The sequence below is a fragment of the Chanodichthys erythropterus genome, chromosome 5, assembly GCF_024489055.1.
Source record: "Chanodichthys erythropterus isolate Z2021 chromosome 5, ASM2448905v1, whole genome shotgun sequence".
Taxonomy (NCBI): domain Eukaryota; kingdom Metazoa; phylum Chordata; class Actinopteri; order Cypriniformes; family Xenocyprididae; genus Chanodichthys; species Chanodichthys erythropterus.
In genome coordinates this window covers 30,659,587-30,681,157 of record NC_090225.1, presented here as the reverse complement: position 1 = coordinate 30,681,157, position 21,571 = coordinate 30,659,587, and the positions used below count along the sequence as shown (strand labels likewise).

Sequence of the window (21,571 nt, the reverse complement as noted above, 5' to 3'; positions counted from 1 at the left end):
ATCGCAAACACAGCAAAATCCGGGTACTTCCGCCAATAGTTCTGGGAATTATGAAAAGGTTCCTCCAGTGCAAAAATCTCCTGAAAGTTGCTGACTGAGCCTTGCCTTTATAGCTTCTTTACAGCAGTCTGAAGAGGCCAGAGTGTGAGATCAGAGCATCAAGGAGAAAAGTTTTCTCTTTCTCATTATCACAGATGCCTCTCCGTGGCAACTATAGCATCCGTTAGATGCACTGGCTGTGTGTTTAGTGGCACGGATGGCTAGATATGGGCTTATGCAGCTTTTTTTAACTGCCTCAAGAGATAAGACCTCTCATTAGGTAGGCCTGGCAGCAGAGGAGGTGGAGTATAAATAACTCCCACCTCAACTCACTCTCTATCTAATTCCTCAGATCTAGACACTATTTTGATTGTCCGCCAACAGACATTCTACTGACTATAAGTAACTTTCACCTTATTCTACTTTCCCGAACCCTAACCTAACAGTCGACTAAACTGTAGAATATTAGTAAATATTAAAGTGAAAAATGAAGTTTAAAGGGTTAGTTCACCCAAAAATGAAAATGAACCCTCATGCCGTTCCACACCCGTAAGACCTTCGTTCATCTTCAGAACACAAATTAAGGTATTTTTGATGAAATCCAATGGCTCAATGAGGCCTCCATTGACAGCAAGATAATTTACACTTTCAATGTCCAGAAAGCTACTAAAGACATATTTAAAACAGTCATGTGACTACAGTGGTTCAAACTTAATGTTATGTTAATGTTATGTTGTATGTAAAAAACGACTTTATTCAACAATAAACAACAAACAAAAGATTCGTAAAGCTTCGAAGCTTCATGAAGCAGTGTTTTGAAATCGCCCATCACTATATGTTGAATAAAGTCGTTTTTTTTTTGTTTTTTTTTTGGCACACAAAAAGCATTCTCATCATTTCATAACATTAAGGTTGAACCACTGTAGTCACATGACTGTTTTAAGTACATCTTTAGTAGCTTTCTGGACATTGAAAGTGTTAATTATCTTGCTGTCACTGAGCCATTGGATTTCATCAAAAAAATCTTAATTTGTGTTCAGAAGATGAACAAAGGTCTTACGGGTGTGGAATGGCATGAGGGTGAGTAATTAATGACAGAATTTTCAATTTTGGGTGAACTAACCCTTTAATAAATCAAATTTTTGACAGGAAAAATTTGCTCTAGTTTTAGAGCAAGCTTTCAAATCCACAAAATGGGTTCGACTCTCATCGAGAGAGAGAGTCAAACGTGTGGAGCTTCCCACAGCGAACGCATCTCAGTAAATTCATTCAGCTCCCTCAAGAGCCAAACGCACTCCATGCAAATGCTTGATTCTCATCACTCTAAGAAAATGAAGTAAAAACAGAGTGTCCTACTGCAAATTAATTACCATAAATGCATCACAATGAGCCCATCCAGCTCCCTCGAGAGTCCAATGTGCTCCAACAGATTCTCGTCCTACACACGTATACAAACAAAGCGGCTCCTGGTGACCTCTTTTACTCACGCACGCTCTGCTTGTGATGTCATGGACTGCCGTCGGCCAATAAAAAGGCGTGTTTGTTACATGTGTTCAGACACCGGTCACACTGAGGGTGTTCCCCATATCATCAACTTCATGACGCAGCATTGAAGTTCCACTTTGGAAGGGAATCAGTATCTGATTGAAGAAGCAGAAAATGTCTGAGATCAGAAGACAAAAACAAACATCCTTACACAAGGTGGATGGTTTGATGATAGAGAAAATCCTCAGTATTGATGCTCAAGTTGCTACTTTTTGATGGACAGGTAATTCAATTATTTATTGTGAAGATAGATGGCAGTATAGCGACTAACACCATTGTAGTATTAAAGCACACAAAGAATATGGAAACTTGTTTCCGCTGCGGACTAAAAAAAAAGTGTAATTGCAACTTCTTATCTAACAATTCTGACTTCTTTTTTTTTCTCAGAATTGCGAGTATATATCTCAAAATTCTGAGGGAAAAAAGTCAGAATTGTGATTTTATCTTTCAGTTCAGACTTTATAACTCAGTTACAAGTTTACATCTCAAAAACTGTTTTTGCGAGTTATAATGTCCAAATTGTAAATTATAATCTATTAATTCTGAGGAAAAAAGTTGCAATTAACTTTTAATTTTTTTTTTTTATTTGCATTTAACATAGCATATATTTCAAACAGTGTTTTTTCTTTTCACTTTTATTGTGTTGCTCCATTGTAAATGCATGTAACTGAAAGATAGTTGTTAAGTTATATAGTTATTAGTTATAGAAAATTGTAAGTTTATATATGTATAGCAGTAGGGCTGTGATGATTTTAGACAGTTTTTGTTACACTACCAGACTGTTACATCTCTATATCTGGAACAACTCAAGATAAAAACAGGAAGTGCTAGTACTTTAAATATAGACAGGAAAATGCTGGCCATTGAAGATTCCCCGAACACGCTTTCCATTGCGTTGACAGTTCTGGATGGACAGATAAATGGCATTCAGTATCAGTCTCTGGTGAAATAACACATTTGCCCACATCCTGTCTCTAACTTCTTTTTTTTTATGTGACAAAATGTGTCACATGACCGTTAGAAAGCCTATTGTTTTTGCCAAATACGGAAGGTGAAGAAACAAATTAGAGTTTTTATTTTTAGAAAATGCTGAAGAGGAGACCTTTCTTTCTTTCAAACAGATCCCAACTCTGCATGTCTTTAATAAGCGAGTTTGTAGTTCTTCAGACCACAGGATGGATCTAATACTGTTATTTTCCTGACTTTGCAACACTTTGTATGGCTTTGATCCAATCCTTGCGCTCATCAGATGTAGCCGCCTGCAGGTAGTAGTGCGTCTCATCCGAAGTGATGATCTCAAAGAAATTCCCATCAGCCTCCAGTTTCTTGGCTGCAGGAGTTTATAAGACAGAGAAACATTTGCATACATTCTATGTTGTATAAATGCTTTACAGTTTCAATGTTATATATATGAAACATTCTTGACAGATTTTGTGTCTCATTAGAATTTGGCATATTTAAAATGGATGTGTTGTTGTGGTCATGTTTTGTTTTATCATTTAGATGGAGTCGTCGTACCATCAGGCACATATTCCACCGCAGTCACGACTGATCCACGCAGGTGAATGGAGCCGAGCGGATCATTCTCACCCTTACAGAGACAGACACACCATACAAAAGTATGTTTTAATGTTACATTTAATATATATATATATATATATATATATATATATATATATATACATATATATATATATATATATATATATATATATATATATATATATATATATATATATATATATATATATATATATATATATATATACACATATATGATGTTTAAATATAGGAACATGCTTACCTTGGTGGGATCATAGTAGTGGATATAAGCGGGATCATCTCTAAGGATAAACTTTCTGACTTTCCAGTTCTTTCGTCGGTGACCCTGTATAAGACAATAAATAAATAAAGATGACATGTCTGAAAACATCTTTCTTATGTAAGGAATAATTGACTCCGGGCCGTTGAATTCTTAGAAAATAATGCACTCCCGAGGCGGTAATGTGGCCACGGCATGAAGCGGAGTTACACCTCGGGTGTGCATTATTTTGCCCGGAGTCAATTATTCCACGTATACTATGGTTACCACACCTCAAGACACTGTTTCGATGTGGTATTTCAAAACATTTGTCAGGTTTTTGTCCTTAAAACACTCTTGTGTGCTTGAGCCTTGATAGCAGAATAATACCGTCGATACAGTTATTAACATAGAGAGAGAGAGAGAGAGAGAGAGAATAAGCATGTGAATTAGTCTACCTGAGTGTCTGTGCCTCTCTCACGGCAGCAGAGTCTCAACTAATAGCGAAACTAAAATTTTATCTACCTCAAGAACCGCACAGTTATTACCTCGCTGATGAGTCATGTAGTGAGTCTAAACTATTTTACTGATTAATTCATCAGAGCAGCGCAGACAAAACGTTTCTGTGCGAGTGTGACCTGTGTACAGTTGAGTGAGCGCTTTCAGGACACGATAAACATATTTTGTGGCAAAAACCATAACAATAATTTGTCGTTTTCACCCTATTGTTTACTAGATTTATATAGTAACCTTCAAAGAGCTCTACACAATCCCAGACGAGGAATAAGAGTCTCATCTAGAGAAACAATCTGCCATTTTCTAAAAAATAAAATAAAAATGTATATACTTTTTAACCACAAATGCTCGTCTTACACTTGAATAAGACTCTTATTCCTCATCTGGAAGACGAGCATTTGTGGTTAAAAAGTATATACATTTTTATTTTATTTTTTTAGAAAATGGCAGATTGTTTCTCTAGATGAGACTCTTATTCCTCGTCTGGGATCATGTAGAGCTCTTTGAAGCTGCACTGAAACTGACATTTGGACCTTCAACCCATTGAACCCCAGTGAAGTCCACTATATGGAGAAAAATCCTGGAATGTTTTCCTCATTTCTCATCTTGGATGACATGGGGGTGAGTAAATTATCAGGAAATTTTAATTCTGAAGTCAACTAATCCTTGTTACTGTGGTTAATGCACTGTGAACTAACATGAACATTTAAGTAACATTAACAAAGTTTAATAACTACTGTATAAACATGCTGCTCATTGTTAGATCATGTTGCCTGATGCAATAACTAATGTTAACAAAGGAGACTTTATTGTAAAGTGTTGCCTACATTCGTATATCTTTCTTTTAATTCTGGAGTGAAATATATGCTTGATATTCTCAAGTTCCTGACAGGTTTTGTGAGATTCTTACGCATTCAATCACCAACCTGCTGAAATAACATTGCCAGTGTCTGTTCAACGGTCAAGGCGCCATTTACATAACACTGTTTAGGCGCGTATCGTTTCTTTACAAAGTGACATCGCCAACTACTGGCCTGGCTGCAGAATACAGCGTTTTTAGCTGTTTTCGTGGCTGTCTTCATGCTACTGTGAGCATGGAAGAAAATACAGCAAATAGCATCTATAAAAATTACATGTAGCTAATCTATACAGGTGGAGCTGGGGAAGGTGGAGGGTCTAAAAGTGCGCAGCATACACTGACCGACTATTTGAATGTTGAGCAGCAACTAAGATGTAATTGTCAGCAGGTTGCGTTAAGCACCCATCAGCCTGCGCATCTAGAGTTTCATGACAAAACTTGGTATATTTTAGCTTACCTGTTTCAGCAAACAGCCCTGTTTGACTATCGCACCTCTGAACTCCTCCTTCATGATCACATCTTCATCACTGGAGTAACCCTCACAAAAGAAACCACTATCTGCCTGCAAATCAACAAACACGCACAGCCTCAACAACAGCTCTCGCTTCATACACCACTTCAATGTTTTTGCACATGCCTTATACACGTCTCACCAAGGTACAAAGACTCATGAGAAGTGCATAAGATAATTCACACATTTCACTTTCACTTTAGCATATTGCCAAGGAAGAAGCTATTTTTAATCACCTTTTTAATGAATTATTGTATATTTATAATATATTATTAAGCTTATATTTCTTGTTCTTTTAAAACAGACAATTGTGTCAAGAGTTCTTATGATGTCTTAAAATACTGCCAAAATGTGCAAAATTTGTACCTTTAGGGGTCCAGCAGCTGGTGCAGAATCCTTAAAAAGACAACTTTGTACCTTTTTACCCTTAAAAGGTTCATAATAGTACCTTACGGGTACATGTTACTACTCTAAGGCCCTGTTTACACCCGGTATTAAGAAGTGTTTTCATCAATCCAGTCACAAGTGAACAATGCTGAATACAGGCATAAAACATTTTGAGATTGTCCACTTTCGAGAGGTAGTCGAAAACACCTTAATGCATAAACATTATGGGAAGAGCGCTAGCCAGACGGGATTTAAACGGCTAAAAGATGCACCAAGCATGATGTTCTCTTACCATTCCTGATTTCTAACACAGAGAACAGAACAGAAATGAAAGCTGATGCTCTCTTTTTCTGCCATCTCCATCGTGTTCATATTTAAATTATGTGAGCTTATTTTGTCCATTAGATAGAAGGAACTAAAAAAGCCCACACATTTACCCTCCCATAAACCCTCTCCTTGAAGAAATCAGGTCAGAAGTGGTTGGAAGTGGACAAAAGCACTGATATAGAGAATAACTCCCGCTGGAGTGACTTTGTGCTTTGGAGAAACGGCAACATTACACACTAAAGGAAGATCAATATGGAAAAAAGCATAATAGGTCCTCTTTAAGGGTTGTGACAAGCTGTTGTACCCCTAAAGGTACAATTTTTGCACATTTTTTTCTGACAACTCACTAGGTTTTGCAATAGAACCAATAAATAATAGTGCTCTATATGACTTGTATACTTACAAAATAATAAAGAGCTTCCATTTGGTCCAAGAAAACACACTCGGCTCCTTTCTCTGCCCCATCTTTGGACACGTCTCCAGCGGGTTGCAGGAATCCCTCATTGAGCAGTCCGCTGGCCAGCATCAGTCCTTCAGGTCTGTTTCTGGCCTTCCCCTCAGAGATCAGCCAGTCGATCACTGTGTTTCCTGCAAGTAGACCATCACATGAGATGACATTTACGAGATTAGAGATTAGAGAGATTAAATGGAGATGTTTCTGCAGAGGAAATTACCTCAGTAATCATTCAGATGTGTCTAGGCACTAGTTGTAGCAGTAAGACTGGTTTTGTCTAGTTCTTTATTTTATTATGTTATGAAATGAATAACTCACCTGTGAAACAGTGATTAAACAGCCTTTTGTCCTTCTCTAGCTTCAGCTCTTTTACACCTGTGTCTTGATCTTTCATTAGAATATACAGTTCACTGAAAACAGACAGAACAAAAGCAATGTTTAAACAGTTTTACAATTCAAAGCAGGGTCTTTTAATCTTTATTTATCACATTTCTCAAGTTTTAGCAGAATACTATGGAAGCTTGTTTCCGCCACTAAATAAAAAATGAAAAAAGGTAGGATAATTGTGAATTTTTATCTCACAATTCTAACTATAACTCGCAATTCTGACTTTATATCTCGCAATTCTGACTTTATAACTCACAATTCTGACTTTATATCTCACAATTCTGACTTTATAACTCACAATTCTGACTTTATAACTCACAATTCTGACTTTATATCTCGCAATTCTGACTTTATATCACACAATTCTGACTTTATATCTCACAATTCTGACTTTATAACTCACAATTCTGACTTTATATCTCGCAATTCTGACTTTATATCTCACAATTCTGACTTTATATCTCGCAATTCTGACTTTATATCTCACAATTCTGACTTTATATCTCACAATTCTGACTTTATAACTCACAATTCTGACTTTATAACTCACAATTCTGACTTTATATCTCACAATTCTGACTTTATATCTCACAATTCTGACTTTATAACACAATTCTGACTTTATATCTCGCAATTCTGAATTTATATCTCGCAATTCTGAATTTATATCTCGCAATTCTGAATTTATATCTCACAATTCTGACTTTATATCTCGCAATTATGAATTTATATCTCACAATTCTGACTTTATATCTCACAATTCTGACTTTATATCTCACAATTCTGACTTTATATCTCACAATTCTGACTTTATATCTCACAATTCTGAATTTATATCTCGCAATTCTGACTTTATATCACACAATTCTGACTTTATATCTCGCAATTCTGAATTTATATCTCGCAATTCTGAATTTATATCTCGCAATTCTGAATTTATATCTCACAATTCTGACTTTATATCTCACAATTCTGAATTTATATCTCGCAATTCTGAATTTATATCTCGCAATTCTGAATTTATATAACACAATTCTGACTTTATATCTCGCAATTCTGAATTTATATCTCGCAATTCTGAATTTATATCTCGCAATTCTGAATTTATATCTCACAATTCTGACTTTATAACTCGCAATTCTGACTTTATATCTCGCAATTCTGACTTTATATCTCGCAATTATGAATTTATATCTCACAATTCTGACTTTATATCTCACAATTCTGACTTTATAACACAATTCTGACTTTATATCTCACAATTCTGACTTTATATCTCACAATTCTGACTTTATATCTCACAATTCTGACTTTATATCTCACAATTCTGAATTTTTATCTCGCAATTCTGACTTTATATCACACAATTCTGACTTTATATCTCGCAATTCTGAATTTATATCTCGCAATTCTGAATTTATATCTCACAATTCTGACTTTATATCTCACAATTCTGAATTTATAACTCACAATTCTGACTTTATATCTCACAATTCTGACTTTATATCTCGCAATTCTGACTTTATATCTCACAATTCTGACTTTATATCTCACAATTCTGACTTTATATCTCGCAATTCTGAATTTATATCTCGCAATTCTGAATTTATATCTCACAATTCTGACTTTATATCTCACAATTCTGACTTTATATCTCGCAATTCTGAATTTATATCTCACAATTCTGACTTTATAACTCGCAATTCTGACTTTATATCTCACAATTCTGACTTTATATCTCACAATTCTGACTTTATATCTCGCAATTATGAATTTATATCTCGCAATTCTGACTTTATATCTCGCAATTCTGAATTTATATCTCACAATTCTGACTTTATAACTCGCAATTCTGACTTTATATCTCACAATTCTGACTTTATATCTCACAATTCTGACTTTATATCTCGCAATTCTGACTTTATATCTCGCAATTCTGAATTTATATCTCGCAATTCTGACTTTATATCTCGCAATTCTGAATTTATATCTCGCAATTCTGACTTTATATCTCGCAATTCTGACTTTATATCTCGCAATTCTGACTTTATATCTCGCAATTCTGACTTTATATCTCGCAATTCTGACTTTATATCTCGCAATTCTGACTTTATAACATGCAATTTTTTTTTTTTTTACAGAATATTGCAGAATTTATTATAAATGATTTATCCATGCACATTACTTTTAAATTAATGTTCCTCGTAATCTTTGATCAGAATATCTTCCCCTCCCTCTTGCAGCATCTCTTCTCTTCTCTGAGGGCGGGGCAACTTGTCACTCACATGAGATCCACCAATAGCAAACCACAACCATCCAATCAATTCCGCATGGAATTGATCAAGCCCGGCCCTACATTTGTTCTTGTTTGAGAAGCCGTTTCACTCGATATTCGTCACAATAGGGAAGAAAAGACTAGATCAACTTCTGTTTCATGCTGACTTTAAGGTCTTTCAGAGTTGTCTTTTTTTATAGCAAGTGAATGAAATTAAACATTGACTAACAAAATGTTTTTAGATTTATCTTCGCTTTTTTTAAGTTGGTCTGAAAACTTTTGTTCAGTGCAGTTTTATAACTGAAATCATAAGGTTATACCTCAGGTTAACATTTTCCGGTAACCGAATGGATCTCCGCGTTGACTTCCTGGCAAACTTCTTGCCGCCCTGTAAACAAGTGATCGCTCTCTTGACATCTTTAACCCAAAGCTCCCTTTCCTCCAGGTGGGTCGCTTGGAAGAAATGGTCCTGTTTCTTAGCTGCACTGACCTTAAACACTAGCTGTTGAAAAGCATATGAAGGAAGCTATTAATGAAACGATCAAGATTTGTCAGAGGTATATTGGTTTTACAGACGTGTGATTCCTCCACCGTTCTTTTAGTGAAATCCTGGCATGGGCTGGTCAGAGTCGCCCCCTTCAGAGGGATCATTCCCTTCGGACTGTTGTCCGTCTTCTTCTTGTAAAACTCGATGGCATCATCTGCTAACACCACCCACACCACTTTCCATGTGTTTAGCACAGTACCCTACAGAAGAAGAACACTTTAGCTTCCTAAAATGGCCAAAGTAAATGTACTGTCTCAATACTTGATGAGCTATAAGATATATTTTTAACCTCCTGGGTCCCTCTGTCTTCGTACGAGGACATTATATTTTAGTGAATTTCTCTGACACCTTACATGTCACAGTTTTAAGTCTGGATGTCCTGTAAAGAGCACATTCAGGGCTTTTCAGAGATATCAAAAGTTTGAAGACCAGCTTCTCCTTGGATTTTAAAAATGACTGAATGATCAAATTTAGCACTCTTATGGAAATATGATAATATTTTGTAATTATCATTTAAATCTGACAAATTTTCAAACTGTTTGTTATAAATAAACATCTCAGGAAAATGTTATAGCATTTCTAATCAAAATATGACTTTCTTTTACAAAATATTGATTTCATACATGTCCTCAGAGGAGGACACCGGGACTAAATCATGTTTATCAGGTATTTTAGGAGAATATGGAAATATCAATATTCCTATGAAATATTAGATATTATTATGAATATCTTGCCAACTATTACTCCCATTATTTATTTATATTATTCATATGTATATTGTTTATACTTCATTTTTCATTACATGTTGCTTCAAGAACACATTAATATGCAAATTAGATACATTATATTGAGTGGGAAACCCCATGTATGGCCATTTTACCCACATATTGCATGAAGTAAAATGGTTTATCAATTCATTTTATTATATCTTTCATAACATAGTTGAGAATCATCTTTAAACAAAGTTTGATTAAAAAAAACTCCTGAAACCTAAAAATTTATTGGTGAACGAAAAAAAAAATCCCATTGTTTTTGCCTATACATGTCATTTTTATATTTTTTAACAACTGAGTCCACTTCCAAGGACATAGCATGACACATTAATTATATATATATATATATATTTGTTTCTTATGCTCTAAACAATGTAATGACATGAAAAAATACTCAATTCAAAAAACATTTTTCCCGAGGTTAAAGTAAACAAATTGTTTCATGCAAAAGATTACATCAGGACTGTTTGCAACAGCACAATCACAAATGAATTTAGTGAAGTGGAAACATTCAATTTCTGTCATTTTCAGTTCTGTATTTTAGCTCTCATATGTTGTGGTCAGAATTACTATACTGTACTTTCAGTTGCTAGATCCTGATTCACAAATTATTCCAGCTTTTCAGAGAAACAGAAAAAATGCTGTCTCAAAAAAATCCACATTGAACCCTTTGAAAGAATTCAATCCAAAGAAGCGTAAGGTCAAAAATGAACTGCGGACAATATGTGTGAAATGCTGCACTAATTGGGTTTTATTTTTGGAAAAAAAAGAGGACGTTTCCCGTTCTATTCTCAAAATGGAGCAATGTCATGGGCGAAAAAATGACTAAACAATCTCATGACATCAGTGTTTTGTGGTGGGTCTGTTTCTTCAATTTGAATTGTCACTAAAATGACCAGAATTCAGTAATATTGACATATCTTACAAAAAAATCTCACAAAGTAGTATAGCAAAGCTATTGTACCACAAGTTAAAACTCCAACTCTTACCTTTTTCACCAAGTATCCTTCTCTTATTGTTGTTGGTTCCATCGCTATAAACTGCAACGAGCGTCTTGCTTGTCTTCTTCAGGGAGCGGTGAATGTGAGACCCATACGCTTCAGCAGGGTTTGTGTCTGTGACGTGCAGCCTCGCTTGACAGTTATAGACATAATTTTTGATGAAAGGGAAGTTGCACACTGCCTGACAACCAACTTGGTCAGCTAGTTTCCTCTGTGTGTTTTTTTAGCCCACACAGTAAATGAGTCAAAGGGTGGATGATGCCGCTTGTGTTTAGTAATAATCAACCCATGACGAGTTTATACTTTTTTTTAAAAATAGTCCATTCTGGTCCTAATATATAACTAAAAGATCATTTTTATCTGCTGGAACAATCATTTTCTGTGCCTTTCAGTATCTGAAAAACCACCAGTTAACAACTAGAACATTGAAACCTCTACTCAAAAACTGGTTGTTGATAAGAAGGTCTGTTACTAAAACTATTTTGTTGCAGCAATGCCTTGTGGGAATGATACTTGAAGAAACAAATCACATTAGCTTGGTTAGAGAAACAGTTCTTTCACAGGAAGCTGAATGAAGGGAGGTGTTACAAAAGAGTTGTACATTGCATGCTTGCGGTCACTGGACCCAGCCTACGCTGTGTTTATGAAGAGACTTTACAATAAAGTTGCAACACCCATGAGAATATGAAACATCATCCAATTGTGCACTGCCTAAAATGTTATGATAAATCAAATGATTGTTGAAGAAAACCATCTTTTAAAAAAAACAACCAGATGCAAGGTGTTTCCACGTGTGATTTTTAAAGGAAGTGGGAGAATTGTGGTGTTTTATATTTTTATCTGCTCATATCTTATTACATGATCTGCTGTGCCTTTTATACAGTAATTATTCATAAGCTGATAAAAGTAGAAACCACTTCCAACCCAACTATTTCAGTCAAAACAAGACAAAAAGCACTGCGGTGGTACTATTATTATACATTGGTGTATCAAACAATATCATTGTACTTGGTATTAATAACTAATATATGTTATTGATTACCAATTCAAATACTGTATATGGTATTTTCATAGTAATGATATCTTAAGCATTTTCTGTGACTCCTTTGAAACCATATGTATTGTGTTAAACTGCTATACAAATAAACTTAAACTGATACTATTGATTGATTTTTGGTCATATATGCTTATGCGTTCACGGTGAACGTGATTTCACCAAGTGTAACATGTTCCTGGTTCACCATCCTTGTTGATCTTGGAACAACATTCCAAGCAGCCAATCAGATTTGAGAGCTAAACTTACAGTTAATGTGAAGTTTAGGCTTCTACGCCATTTTATTATTTCCCTCTGATATTAAGTATGAGTTATGGGTAGGGTTTGGTTTGGGGTAAAATAAAACCCCAAACCACATGGTACTGTCATGTTCAAAACCAAGACAGAACCCTACCATATTTTTATGCTAATATATGGGTCATTCTACAGAACTGGTTCAAAGTCGGAAACGTCTTTGTAACGAAGGGAACTGGACGATGGAGTGGGAGATCCACGTGCAGGCTTTATTAAAATGAGCATAGTCGTACCGGCAGAGGTCAAACACCAGCAAACAGATACAGGAGGACAAGGCAGAAGAGTAATCCAAAACACAGGCAATGGTCAAGGCAGGCAGCAAACAATCATCAAACAAGGAAAACAGTCCACGATCAAAACAAAGGCAAGGCTAAGACAATGAAACACAGAGACAAGGTCAAATAAAGGCTAAACAATAGTCAGCAGTGTGTGTGTGTTAGAGTGCGGCTTATATAGTGTCACTGATGGGAAACAGGTGTGCCTTTCATGTGCCATGAAAAAGTCACAATGGTGAACCGGTGACCTCTGGTGGGGAGTAGAAGGAAACAGCAGGCGCAGGATACATGACAGTCTTGAAAAAGAAGTCTTTTCCCACAAATTTTGTATGTATAAATTGTATAATATCCAAGGTACACATTTCTAGTAATTGTACAGTTATTTCTCATATTGTATTTTCAGAAAGTTTTGAAATATTTTTCCTCTCTCCAAATTTGTCACTACCGAAACACAATCTTTAATCATTTAATAAGAAGGGTCACATTGACCTATTAAGATTTTATTTACATCTACCTTGTAAATATATTTTTTGCTATTTTTTAAAAAAAAATGTTTTCACATGTAAATCAGAAATAATTACAATTTTAACAATATTTCAAGTGTAATTTATGAGATTTGTTGTATTTTGCATCCAATCTTTCTTTGTAAAAGGCATAAAGATATTATCATACTGATTTCAAAGTGAAGGATTCATTAGTTTGAATAAACATTGAACCAAACACTATAATGACATCTTAGCTGATCATTCAATATACTTTATTTTTGACAAAACATCCCATGTTTCGGTCGTGACAGTAATGTGTTGGTAATGACCACATCACATTACAGGATTTTAACTCATATACTAAAACATACTAAAACATATTAAAATATTAATATGAAGTCTCTTTGTACTAAAATGTTGTTTATTTCCCCAAAAGAAATGATTTTGTTCCCTTTTGTCACTACCAAAACAATGATGACATGTTCCGGTCATGACTGTTTCAGTGGTGACAATTTTAGATATTTTTTGAGCCGCTCAAAGATGATAATGGTTAGATAACACAGTTCTGAACAATTTTACACACACAAAAACTACATTTTATGGAATAACACTCAAAAAAGGTTTGCTTAATTGCAGTAAAAAGGTGTTTAGTAGTGACATTCCTTAAAGTTACACATTTTCAGACATTTGAACACTTTTAACTCAGAATGATGATCTATCTACTGTGAAAGAGAGGTTGTGAGAGGAGGAACACAGGAATATTTCCTGATCAGAAATGTAGAAGTGTTTTAAAGGGTTAGTTCACCCAAAAATGAAAATTCTGTCATTTATTACTCACCCTCATGTCGTTCCACACCCATAAGACCTTTGTTCATCTTCAGAACACAAATTAAGATATTTTAGTTGAAATCCGATGGCTCTGTGAGGCCTCCATAGCCAGTAATGACATTTCCTCTCTCAAGATCCATTAATGTACTAAAAACAAATTTAAATCAGTTCATGTGAGTACAGTGGTTCAATATTAATATTATAAAGTGATGAGAATATTTTTGGTGCGCCAAAAAAACAAAATAACGACTTATATAGTGATGGCCGATTTCAAAACACTGCTTCAGGAAGCTTTGGAGCGTTATGAATCAGTGTGTCGAATCAGCTGTTCGGAGCACCAAAGATTTCAGCAGTTTGACGCAATCCGAATCATGATTCGATACACTGATTCATTTATGCTCTGAAGCTTCCTGAAGCAGTGTTTTGAAATCGGCCATCACTAAATAAGTCGTTATTTTGTTTTTTTGGCGCACCAAAAATATTCTCGTGGCTTTATAATATTAATATTGAACCACTGTACTCACATGAACTGATTTAAATATGTGTTTAGTACATTAATGGATCTTCAGAGAGGAAATGTCATTACTGGCTATGGAGGCCTCACAGAGCCATCGGATTTCAACTAAAATATCTTAATTTGTGTTCTGAAGATGAACAAAGGTCTTATGGGTGTGGAACGACATGAGGGTGAGTAATAAATGACAGAATGTTCATTTTTGAGTGAACTAACCCTTTAACAATCAGTCTCAGACAATGACTCAAACATACACTGTTTCGGTAGTGACATGAAGATGTGGGACACATTTTTTTTTTTACATAAAGTTTCATGATTTAAAAATAAAATATAAACTTCACTTTAAATTATATATATATATAAACAACAATGGAAATAAATGCAAAAATTATTTCAATATCATTTTCACAAGTTGAAATGTAAGGGTTCAGGACCGACACCTCCCAATTGAAAGTATCCAATAAATGATGATTTTATATAGATATTAATCTTACTGATATTTTAAATATTATTGTGGGATTCAATAGATAATAGAAGGATCTTAGTAGACATCTAAAATTTGAATACTTAAAAATGTGTTTTCTGTAGAAATCTGTAGAATGGCCCATAGGCTATATAGCCTTTTTCAGTGCCAACACTCACCCATCACCGTCTGATCTTATTGGATGATAGGCCTACTTGAGTTGATGTCCTTGAGCAACTTATTTTAGTAGAATCTCATTTAAATGATCAATTAGCTAAACACACGAATGTTGTATTGGTTTAATCTGAAGAAGCCTGGGCTGCACCGCCTCTCTCTTGATCCCATTAGGTGCACGCGCTTGTTCGGATTACTGTTTGTGAAGGGGATTATGGACAGGAACAGCAGACATGACTTTGTGCTTTCTGCGATGCGGTTTCCACGGGTTTCCACTCGAGTACACATCACGGCACACCGATTTAGTTCAGCTTGAAATATCTCGACCTGTTCCCTCACACCTGACTGCCTTTCAGCATCGTTTTGCATCATGGCCGACATTCCCCAACTGATTAAAATCGGCGTTTCGCTGAAAACCACTCCGAATAACGGACCCGTGTTCTTCAAGTCGGACGGGACGAGGTTCGGTCAGAGCAGAACCATCAAATTACTGACGGGAACTAAATACAAGGTCGATGTGGTCGTTAAACCGGGAGCAGTTGAGGCGACGTGAGTAGATAATACTTTATCTATTAGTAAGTGAACTTATTGATCCTCTCATTGCGATAGTGCTGTTTGCACAACACTTCGTTTGCATTAACGTTGAACCAAAGAAATGACCAATACCATAGTGATGGTGTATAGTAGGATAACATATTACTTTGACAATAATGCTAAATGATTATTTTAGACTACATCTCATTGCACTTGTCTATTTCAAAAAATAGGCTACCCTGGTGAAATAAAACATGAAAATAATTGAAAGCAACTAAAAATGTTGGATGTAACATCTGCTACATATGCATATTGGATGTCATGACTGTAGGGCTTATCCTACAGGATTGTGTCTTCATGTCATGCACTGACAGAGGGAGCTGACAGATTGCTTCCTTTGGCAGTCAAATCCAGACGATTAAGGCATCAACCATGTCTGACTGACTGACTGCATGTTGTGGTGCGTGTAGGATCCTATTCTGTGCTACACGCACATCTATCTAGGCTAAAATGTCTGCCAAATCAAATAGATATTGCAATCTGAATAATCTTGAGTTTCTGTTTTATTTAAAAGCTATTCTATCATATTCATATATGCACTTAATGCACACAACGTGAATGTTTTGTTTTTTTAATAGCTGTCATGATCAGGAAATCATTAACAATCAATGGTACTCCCATTAGCTATCAAAGGTTTTAGCTCCTGATGTTTATCTTTGGTTGGCTCTCCATTCCTCAGATCCATGACTGTTGGCGGCGTGACTTTCCCTTTGGAGCAGCAGTCTAAAGACCCTCAGTCTGTAGTGTACACTGGCATGTATGACACCGAGGGAGTGACGCACACCAAAAGTGGAGAAAGGCAACCTGTTCAAGTCAACATACAGGTGAAAATCGCTTTTGAAAGACTTACTGATTGATTATGAGGTTTAATTTCAGTTTGAAGATTCCTCTTAGAAATAAGAAGTGCACCAATGCTCCCAACACAGAGCCTTTAAATACACTCTAAAAGGCGGGAGAAGAACATAAGAAGTCTTTATTGCCATCTGTGGTTCCATTAAGAACCTTTAACATCCATAGAATCATTCCATTCCACAAAAGGTTCGTTATAGTGGAGAAAAGGGTTATTCAGATTAGGCTATTAAAGGATTAGTTCACTTCAGAATTTCCTGATAATTTACTCACCTCCATGTCATCCAAGATGTTCATGTCTTTCTTTCTTCAGTGGAAAAGAAATGAAGGTTTTTGAGGACAACATTACAGGATTTTTTCCAACGTGATTACGTAATGCATGGCTCATCGCAGAGCAGTGCAAGATGAGCATTTGTGGTTAAAAAGTATGTAATTTATTTTTTTAGAAAATGAGCAATGGTTTTTCCAGATGAGACTCTTATTCCTCGTCTGGGATCATGTAGAGCTCTTTGAAGCTGCACTGAAACTGACATTTGGACCTTCAACCCGTTGAACCCCAGTGAAGTCCACTATATGGAGAAAAATCCTGGAATGTTTTCCTCAAAAAGGAAGACATGAACATCTTGGATGACATGGAGGAGAGTAAATTATCAGGAAATTTTAATTCTGAAGTGAACTAATCCTTTAAAATATTCACAGAGGGTGTTTTTACACTTGATCCATTTCAGGTTCATGTGATTTTTTTTGCCCTTCAATCTCAGACCCCTCAAAAACGAAGCGAACCGAGACCATCTCAGGAGGTGGTCTGAGTATGATTTGATTTCATCTTACGGTACGATTTGCTAAAAACATGAAAATCTGAACACAAACCGCTCTGGGCTCACTTGATTTTTCCGTTTGTGAATTCCAGTGTAGTTTGGTCATCAGATGACTCTGTACAAATCAGCTGTTCATCATGGCTGCTTCTTCTCTCAGATCTCTACAAATTATTCCTTCACAACGTACTCTTGTTTATTGTGATTTTAACTGCTTCCAAACTGTGTAAGAGAGAGCGCACACACCGAGCGCATGCACAGAAATCCACGTGTACTAAAAACTGAATTATCTGTAGCGTCTTATTCCACGTTTAAAGTGTCAAAACACTCTAGGTTCACATAAACAGGCTTTGTCTTAAGTGAATGTATCTGGGAAAGAAATTGTGTATGTTTATCAGTATATTGGATCCATGCATTACTGTTAACATTGCCTTCTGCAATAAAAAAAACATGATTCAAAAATTCAAAATAAATGTTATTTACAAAGATGGATGTGAGATATAGTGCAAGAATAAGAAGCCTGAAAGGCTCTTTGGGGACCTAAAAATGGTTCTTCTAAGGTATCGCTGCAAAAACTCCCTTTGGAACCATTTTTTTTAAGAGTGTGAGAGTAACCTGATGTGTTGTTTCTGTGCTGGCCAGTTCACTCAGGCAGGTCTGTTCGAGACCGTCTGGCAGGTCAAGTTCTACAACTACAACAAGAGGGACCACTGCCAGTGGGGGAACAGCTTCAACAGCATCGAGTACGAGTGCAAACCCAACGACACACGCACCCTCATGTGGATCAATAAAGAGCTGTTTCTGTGAACCACATGTGAAGTGTGTGTCAACTGCGAGAGAAGACAATCTTATGAAGACCTCCCTAAACATCACACTGCCCACTGTCACAGAAACATGAATCAGCGGTTCCTGATAGTGTAGGGTTGTAGCCTTTCCTAAGAACTGATTAGAGTGTTGTGATGAATTTACAAGTAAGAGTTTTACTGGATTTGTGCTGGAAAATCAGATCACTGTATTTTAGCTGCACTTTACCCTGTTTGTTGTAGTGTCGTCTTTTTTTTGCAGTTCCTTCCAGTTGTCTACCTCTGAAGAACCCGCAAGGATGAAGTTTACTTTTATATGAGTTTACAGATTTTATATAGATTTTATTATAGAATTGTTATTATACTGTAGCATTTTCATAGTAAATTTTACTCGTGTGTATATATATATATATATATATATATATATATATATATATATATATATATATTAGTACAGTCCAAAAGTTTGGAACCACTAAGATTTTTAATGTTTTTAAAAGAAGTTTCATCTGCTCACCAAGGCTACATTTATTTAATAAAAAATACAGTAAAAACAGTAATATTATGAAATATTATTACAATTTAAAATAACTGTTTTCTATTTGAATATATTTCACAAAGTAATTTATTCCTGTGATGCAAAGCTGAATTTTCAGCATCGTTACTCCAGTCTTCAGTGTCACATGATCCTTCAGAAATCATTCTAATATGCTGATCTGCTGCTCAAGAAACATTTAATGTGTACAATTGTACAAAATATTTGTGTACAGTATTTTTTTTTCAGGATTATTTGATGAATAGAAAGTTCAAAAGAACAGTGTTTATCTGAAATCTAATCTTTTGTAACATTATAAATGTCTTTACTGCCACTTTTGATTTATTCAGCAAGAATGCATTAAATCAAAGTATTCATTTCTTTAATTTCTTTAAAAAAAAATAAAAATAAAAATTCTTACTGACCCCAAACTTTTGAACAGAAGTGTATAATGTTACAGAAGCTTTGTATTTCAGATAAATGTTGTTCTTTTCAACTTTATATTCATCAAGGAATCCTGAAAAAAAAGTACACAACTTTGAAAATAATCATAAATGTTTCTTGAGCAGCAGATCATCATATTAGAATGATTTCTGAAGGATCATGTGACACTGAAGACTGGAGTAATGATGCTGAAAATTCAGCTTTGATCACAGGAATAAATTACTTTGTCAAACATATTTAAATAGTACGCAGTTATTTTATATTGTAATAATATTTCACAATATTACTGTTTTTTACTGTATTTTTAATTAAATAAATGTAGCCTTGGTGAGCAGACGAAACTTCTTTTAAAAACATTAAAAATCTTAGTGGTTCCAAACTTTATATATATATATATATATATATATATATATATATATATATATATATATATATATATATATATATATATATATATATATATAATGTGTGTGTCTTTTTATGAGTATTTGTCATGGTGCATTGTGGTATATGTGCAATAATTGTAAGTGGATGTATTTTTCAATGTTTTTGCATTTTTCAAAATGGCAATATTCTATCAAATAAAAAGTGTGAGTGGTCTCATATTTTATATGCACATATCTCAGCATGCATGGAGCATCAGGCAGAGCAGAGGTTTTCAGAAAGCAGGGAAATACCCCTGTGTTTACTCAACTGATTTATCCCTCTGCTGAAAATGTTCCAGTAGTATAGGTTTACCCAGATAATGTGATTATCAATTGGCTGTTCATATGATCTCCACATGGACGCCAGCAGGTGGCGCTGCAGCCTAGTGTTCGTGAAATATCAAGAAGCTTATGGTTTAGTATGTTCAAGAAACATGTTAAGAAGACCTTCACAACTTAAATGAGGCAAGACCTTGAGACCACGTTAAGACCTTGAAGTAAGGTGGGGTAAGACACTTTAAAGGTGTAAAAACAGTATACCTATCTCACAGATGTGGGAATAGTGGAAAAATAAATATACATATAATATCAGTCAAATAGCTACAGGAGAATTTTTGTTATAACGCTGCTATGATGGTCTGTTTGTATAGAGAAGTCAGAATATCAATACTACTTCCATTTTGAATTTTCAGTCCTGCTATACAGTTTAAACTAATAGCTTTTAATTAATTCAAATTTAATTAAATTTCTGTGCTAATTTAAGAAATCACTTCTATATAAGGCTATACAAGATTTTCAGATGCTCTGTAAATAAAATAAAACATTCTATATAGAGTACATTGTAATATTTTCAGTTATATTAATGATTGCGTTAAACATGGGAGGGCTATACTAGGGCTGGGCATTGACGCAATTTTCACAATTCGATTACGATGTCGATATTCGATATTGATTATTTTGGATGTAGTATTTCAGTTACAGTACGCACTCTAAAAAATGCTGGGTTGTTTCAACCCAAGTTTGGGTCAAAAATGGACAAACCCAACCATTGGGTTCAATTTTTAAATGCATTTATTAACCCAACGGTTGGGTTTGTCCATATTTGACCCAAATTTGGGTTAAAACAACCCAGCATTTTTTAGAGTGCATGGCAAAAAAAAAAAAAAAAAAAAAAATCTCAACCAATGCTGTAAACTGCACATGTAAGTCAGTTGGTACTACTATGTAGGTTAAATTAACTTATTCATATACAAACACTTAAATTACACTTGATGTTTTTATTATAAATAAAGTTTAGAATTACATAATCATATTTCTACTCAAATTCGTTTTTTTTTTTTATATATATAAACATTTAAATCGCGGCTGTCATAATTAATTTATTCAAACATGCATTAAGTATTGAAGAACATTATGTAACGGTGCATATCAGAATGTTGCTTTCTAGAATTCACTTTTCTAGCTGACTAATGAGTTTATGGTCACTGAATATGTTTTTCTGAGGTAAATGTGAGGTTACATGACATGACAAGCTGTTTTATTGACAACTTTCCGAGGTTGAAGCACTGATTGAGCGATTACACGAGACATGATACAG

General features: G+C 35.0%; 2 protein-coding genes across 2 annotated transcripts; one reads left to right on the top strand and one right to left on the bottom strand.

The window, feature by feature from the left end:
- Positions 1–1,699: 1,699 nt before the first annotated feature.
- Positions 1,700–11,870, bottom strand: plek (pleckstrin). Its single transcript, XM_067386879.1, has 9 exons — positions 11,411–11,870; positions 9,693–9,848; positions 9,422–9,603; positions 6,758–6,849; positions 6,389–6,573; positions 5,218–5,322; positions 3,389–3,472; positions 3,103–3,175; positions 1,700–2,914 (listed from the first exon to the last, which is right to left on the bottom strand). Exons 1-9 carry the CDS (start codon positions 11,450–11,452, stop codon positions 2,775–2,777), a joined length of 1,059 nt encoding a protein of 352 aa, XP_067242980.1. The 5' UTR covers positions 11,453–11,870; the 3' UTR covers positions 1,700–2,774.
- A 3,287-nt stretch (positions 11,871–15,157) lies between these two features.
- Positions 15,158–18,829, top strand: cnrip1b (cannabinoid receptor interacting protein 1b). Its single transcript, XM_067385458.1, has 3 exons — positions 15,158–16,058; positions 16,783–16,927; positions 18,410–18,829. The coding sequence occupies exons 1-3, from the start codon at positions 15,880–15,882 to the stop codon at positions 18,572–18,574; spliced, it is 489 nt and encodes a 162-aa protein (XP_067241559.1). The 5' UTR covers positions 15,158–15,879; the 3' UTR covers positions 18,575–18,829.
- Positions 18,830–21,571: the final 2,742 nt, after the last annotated feature.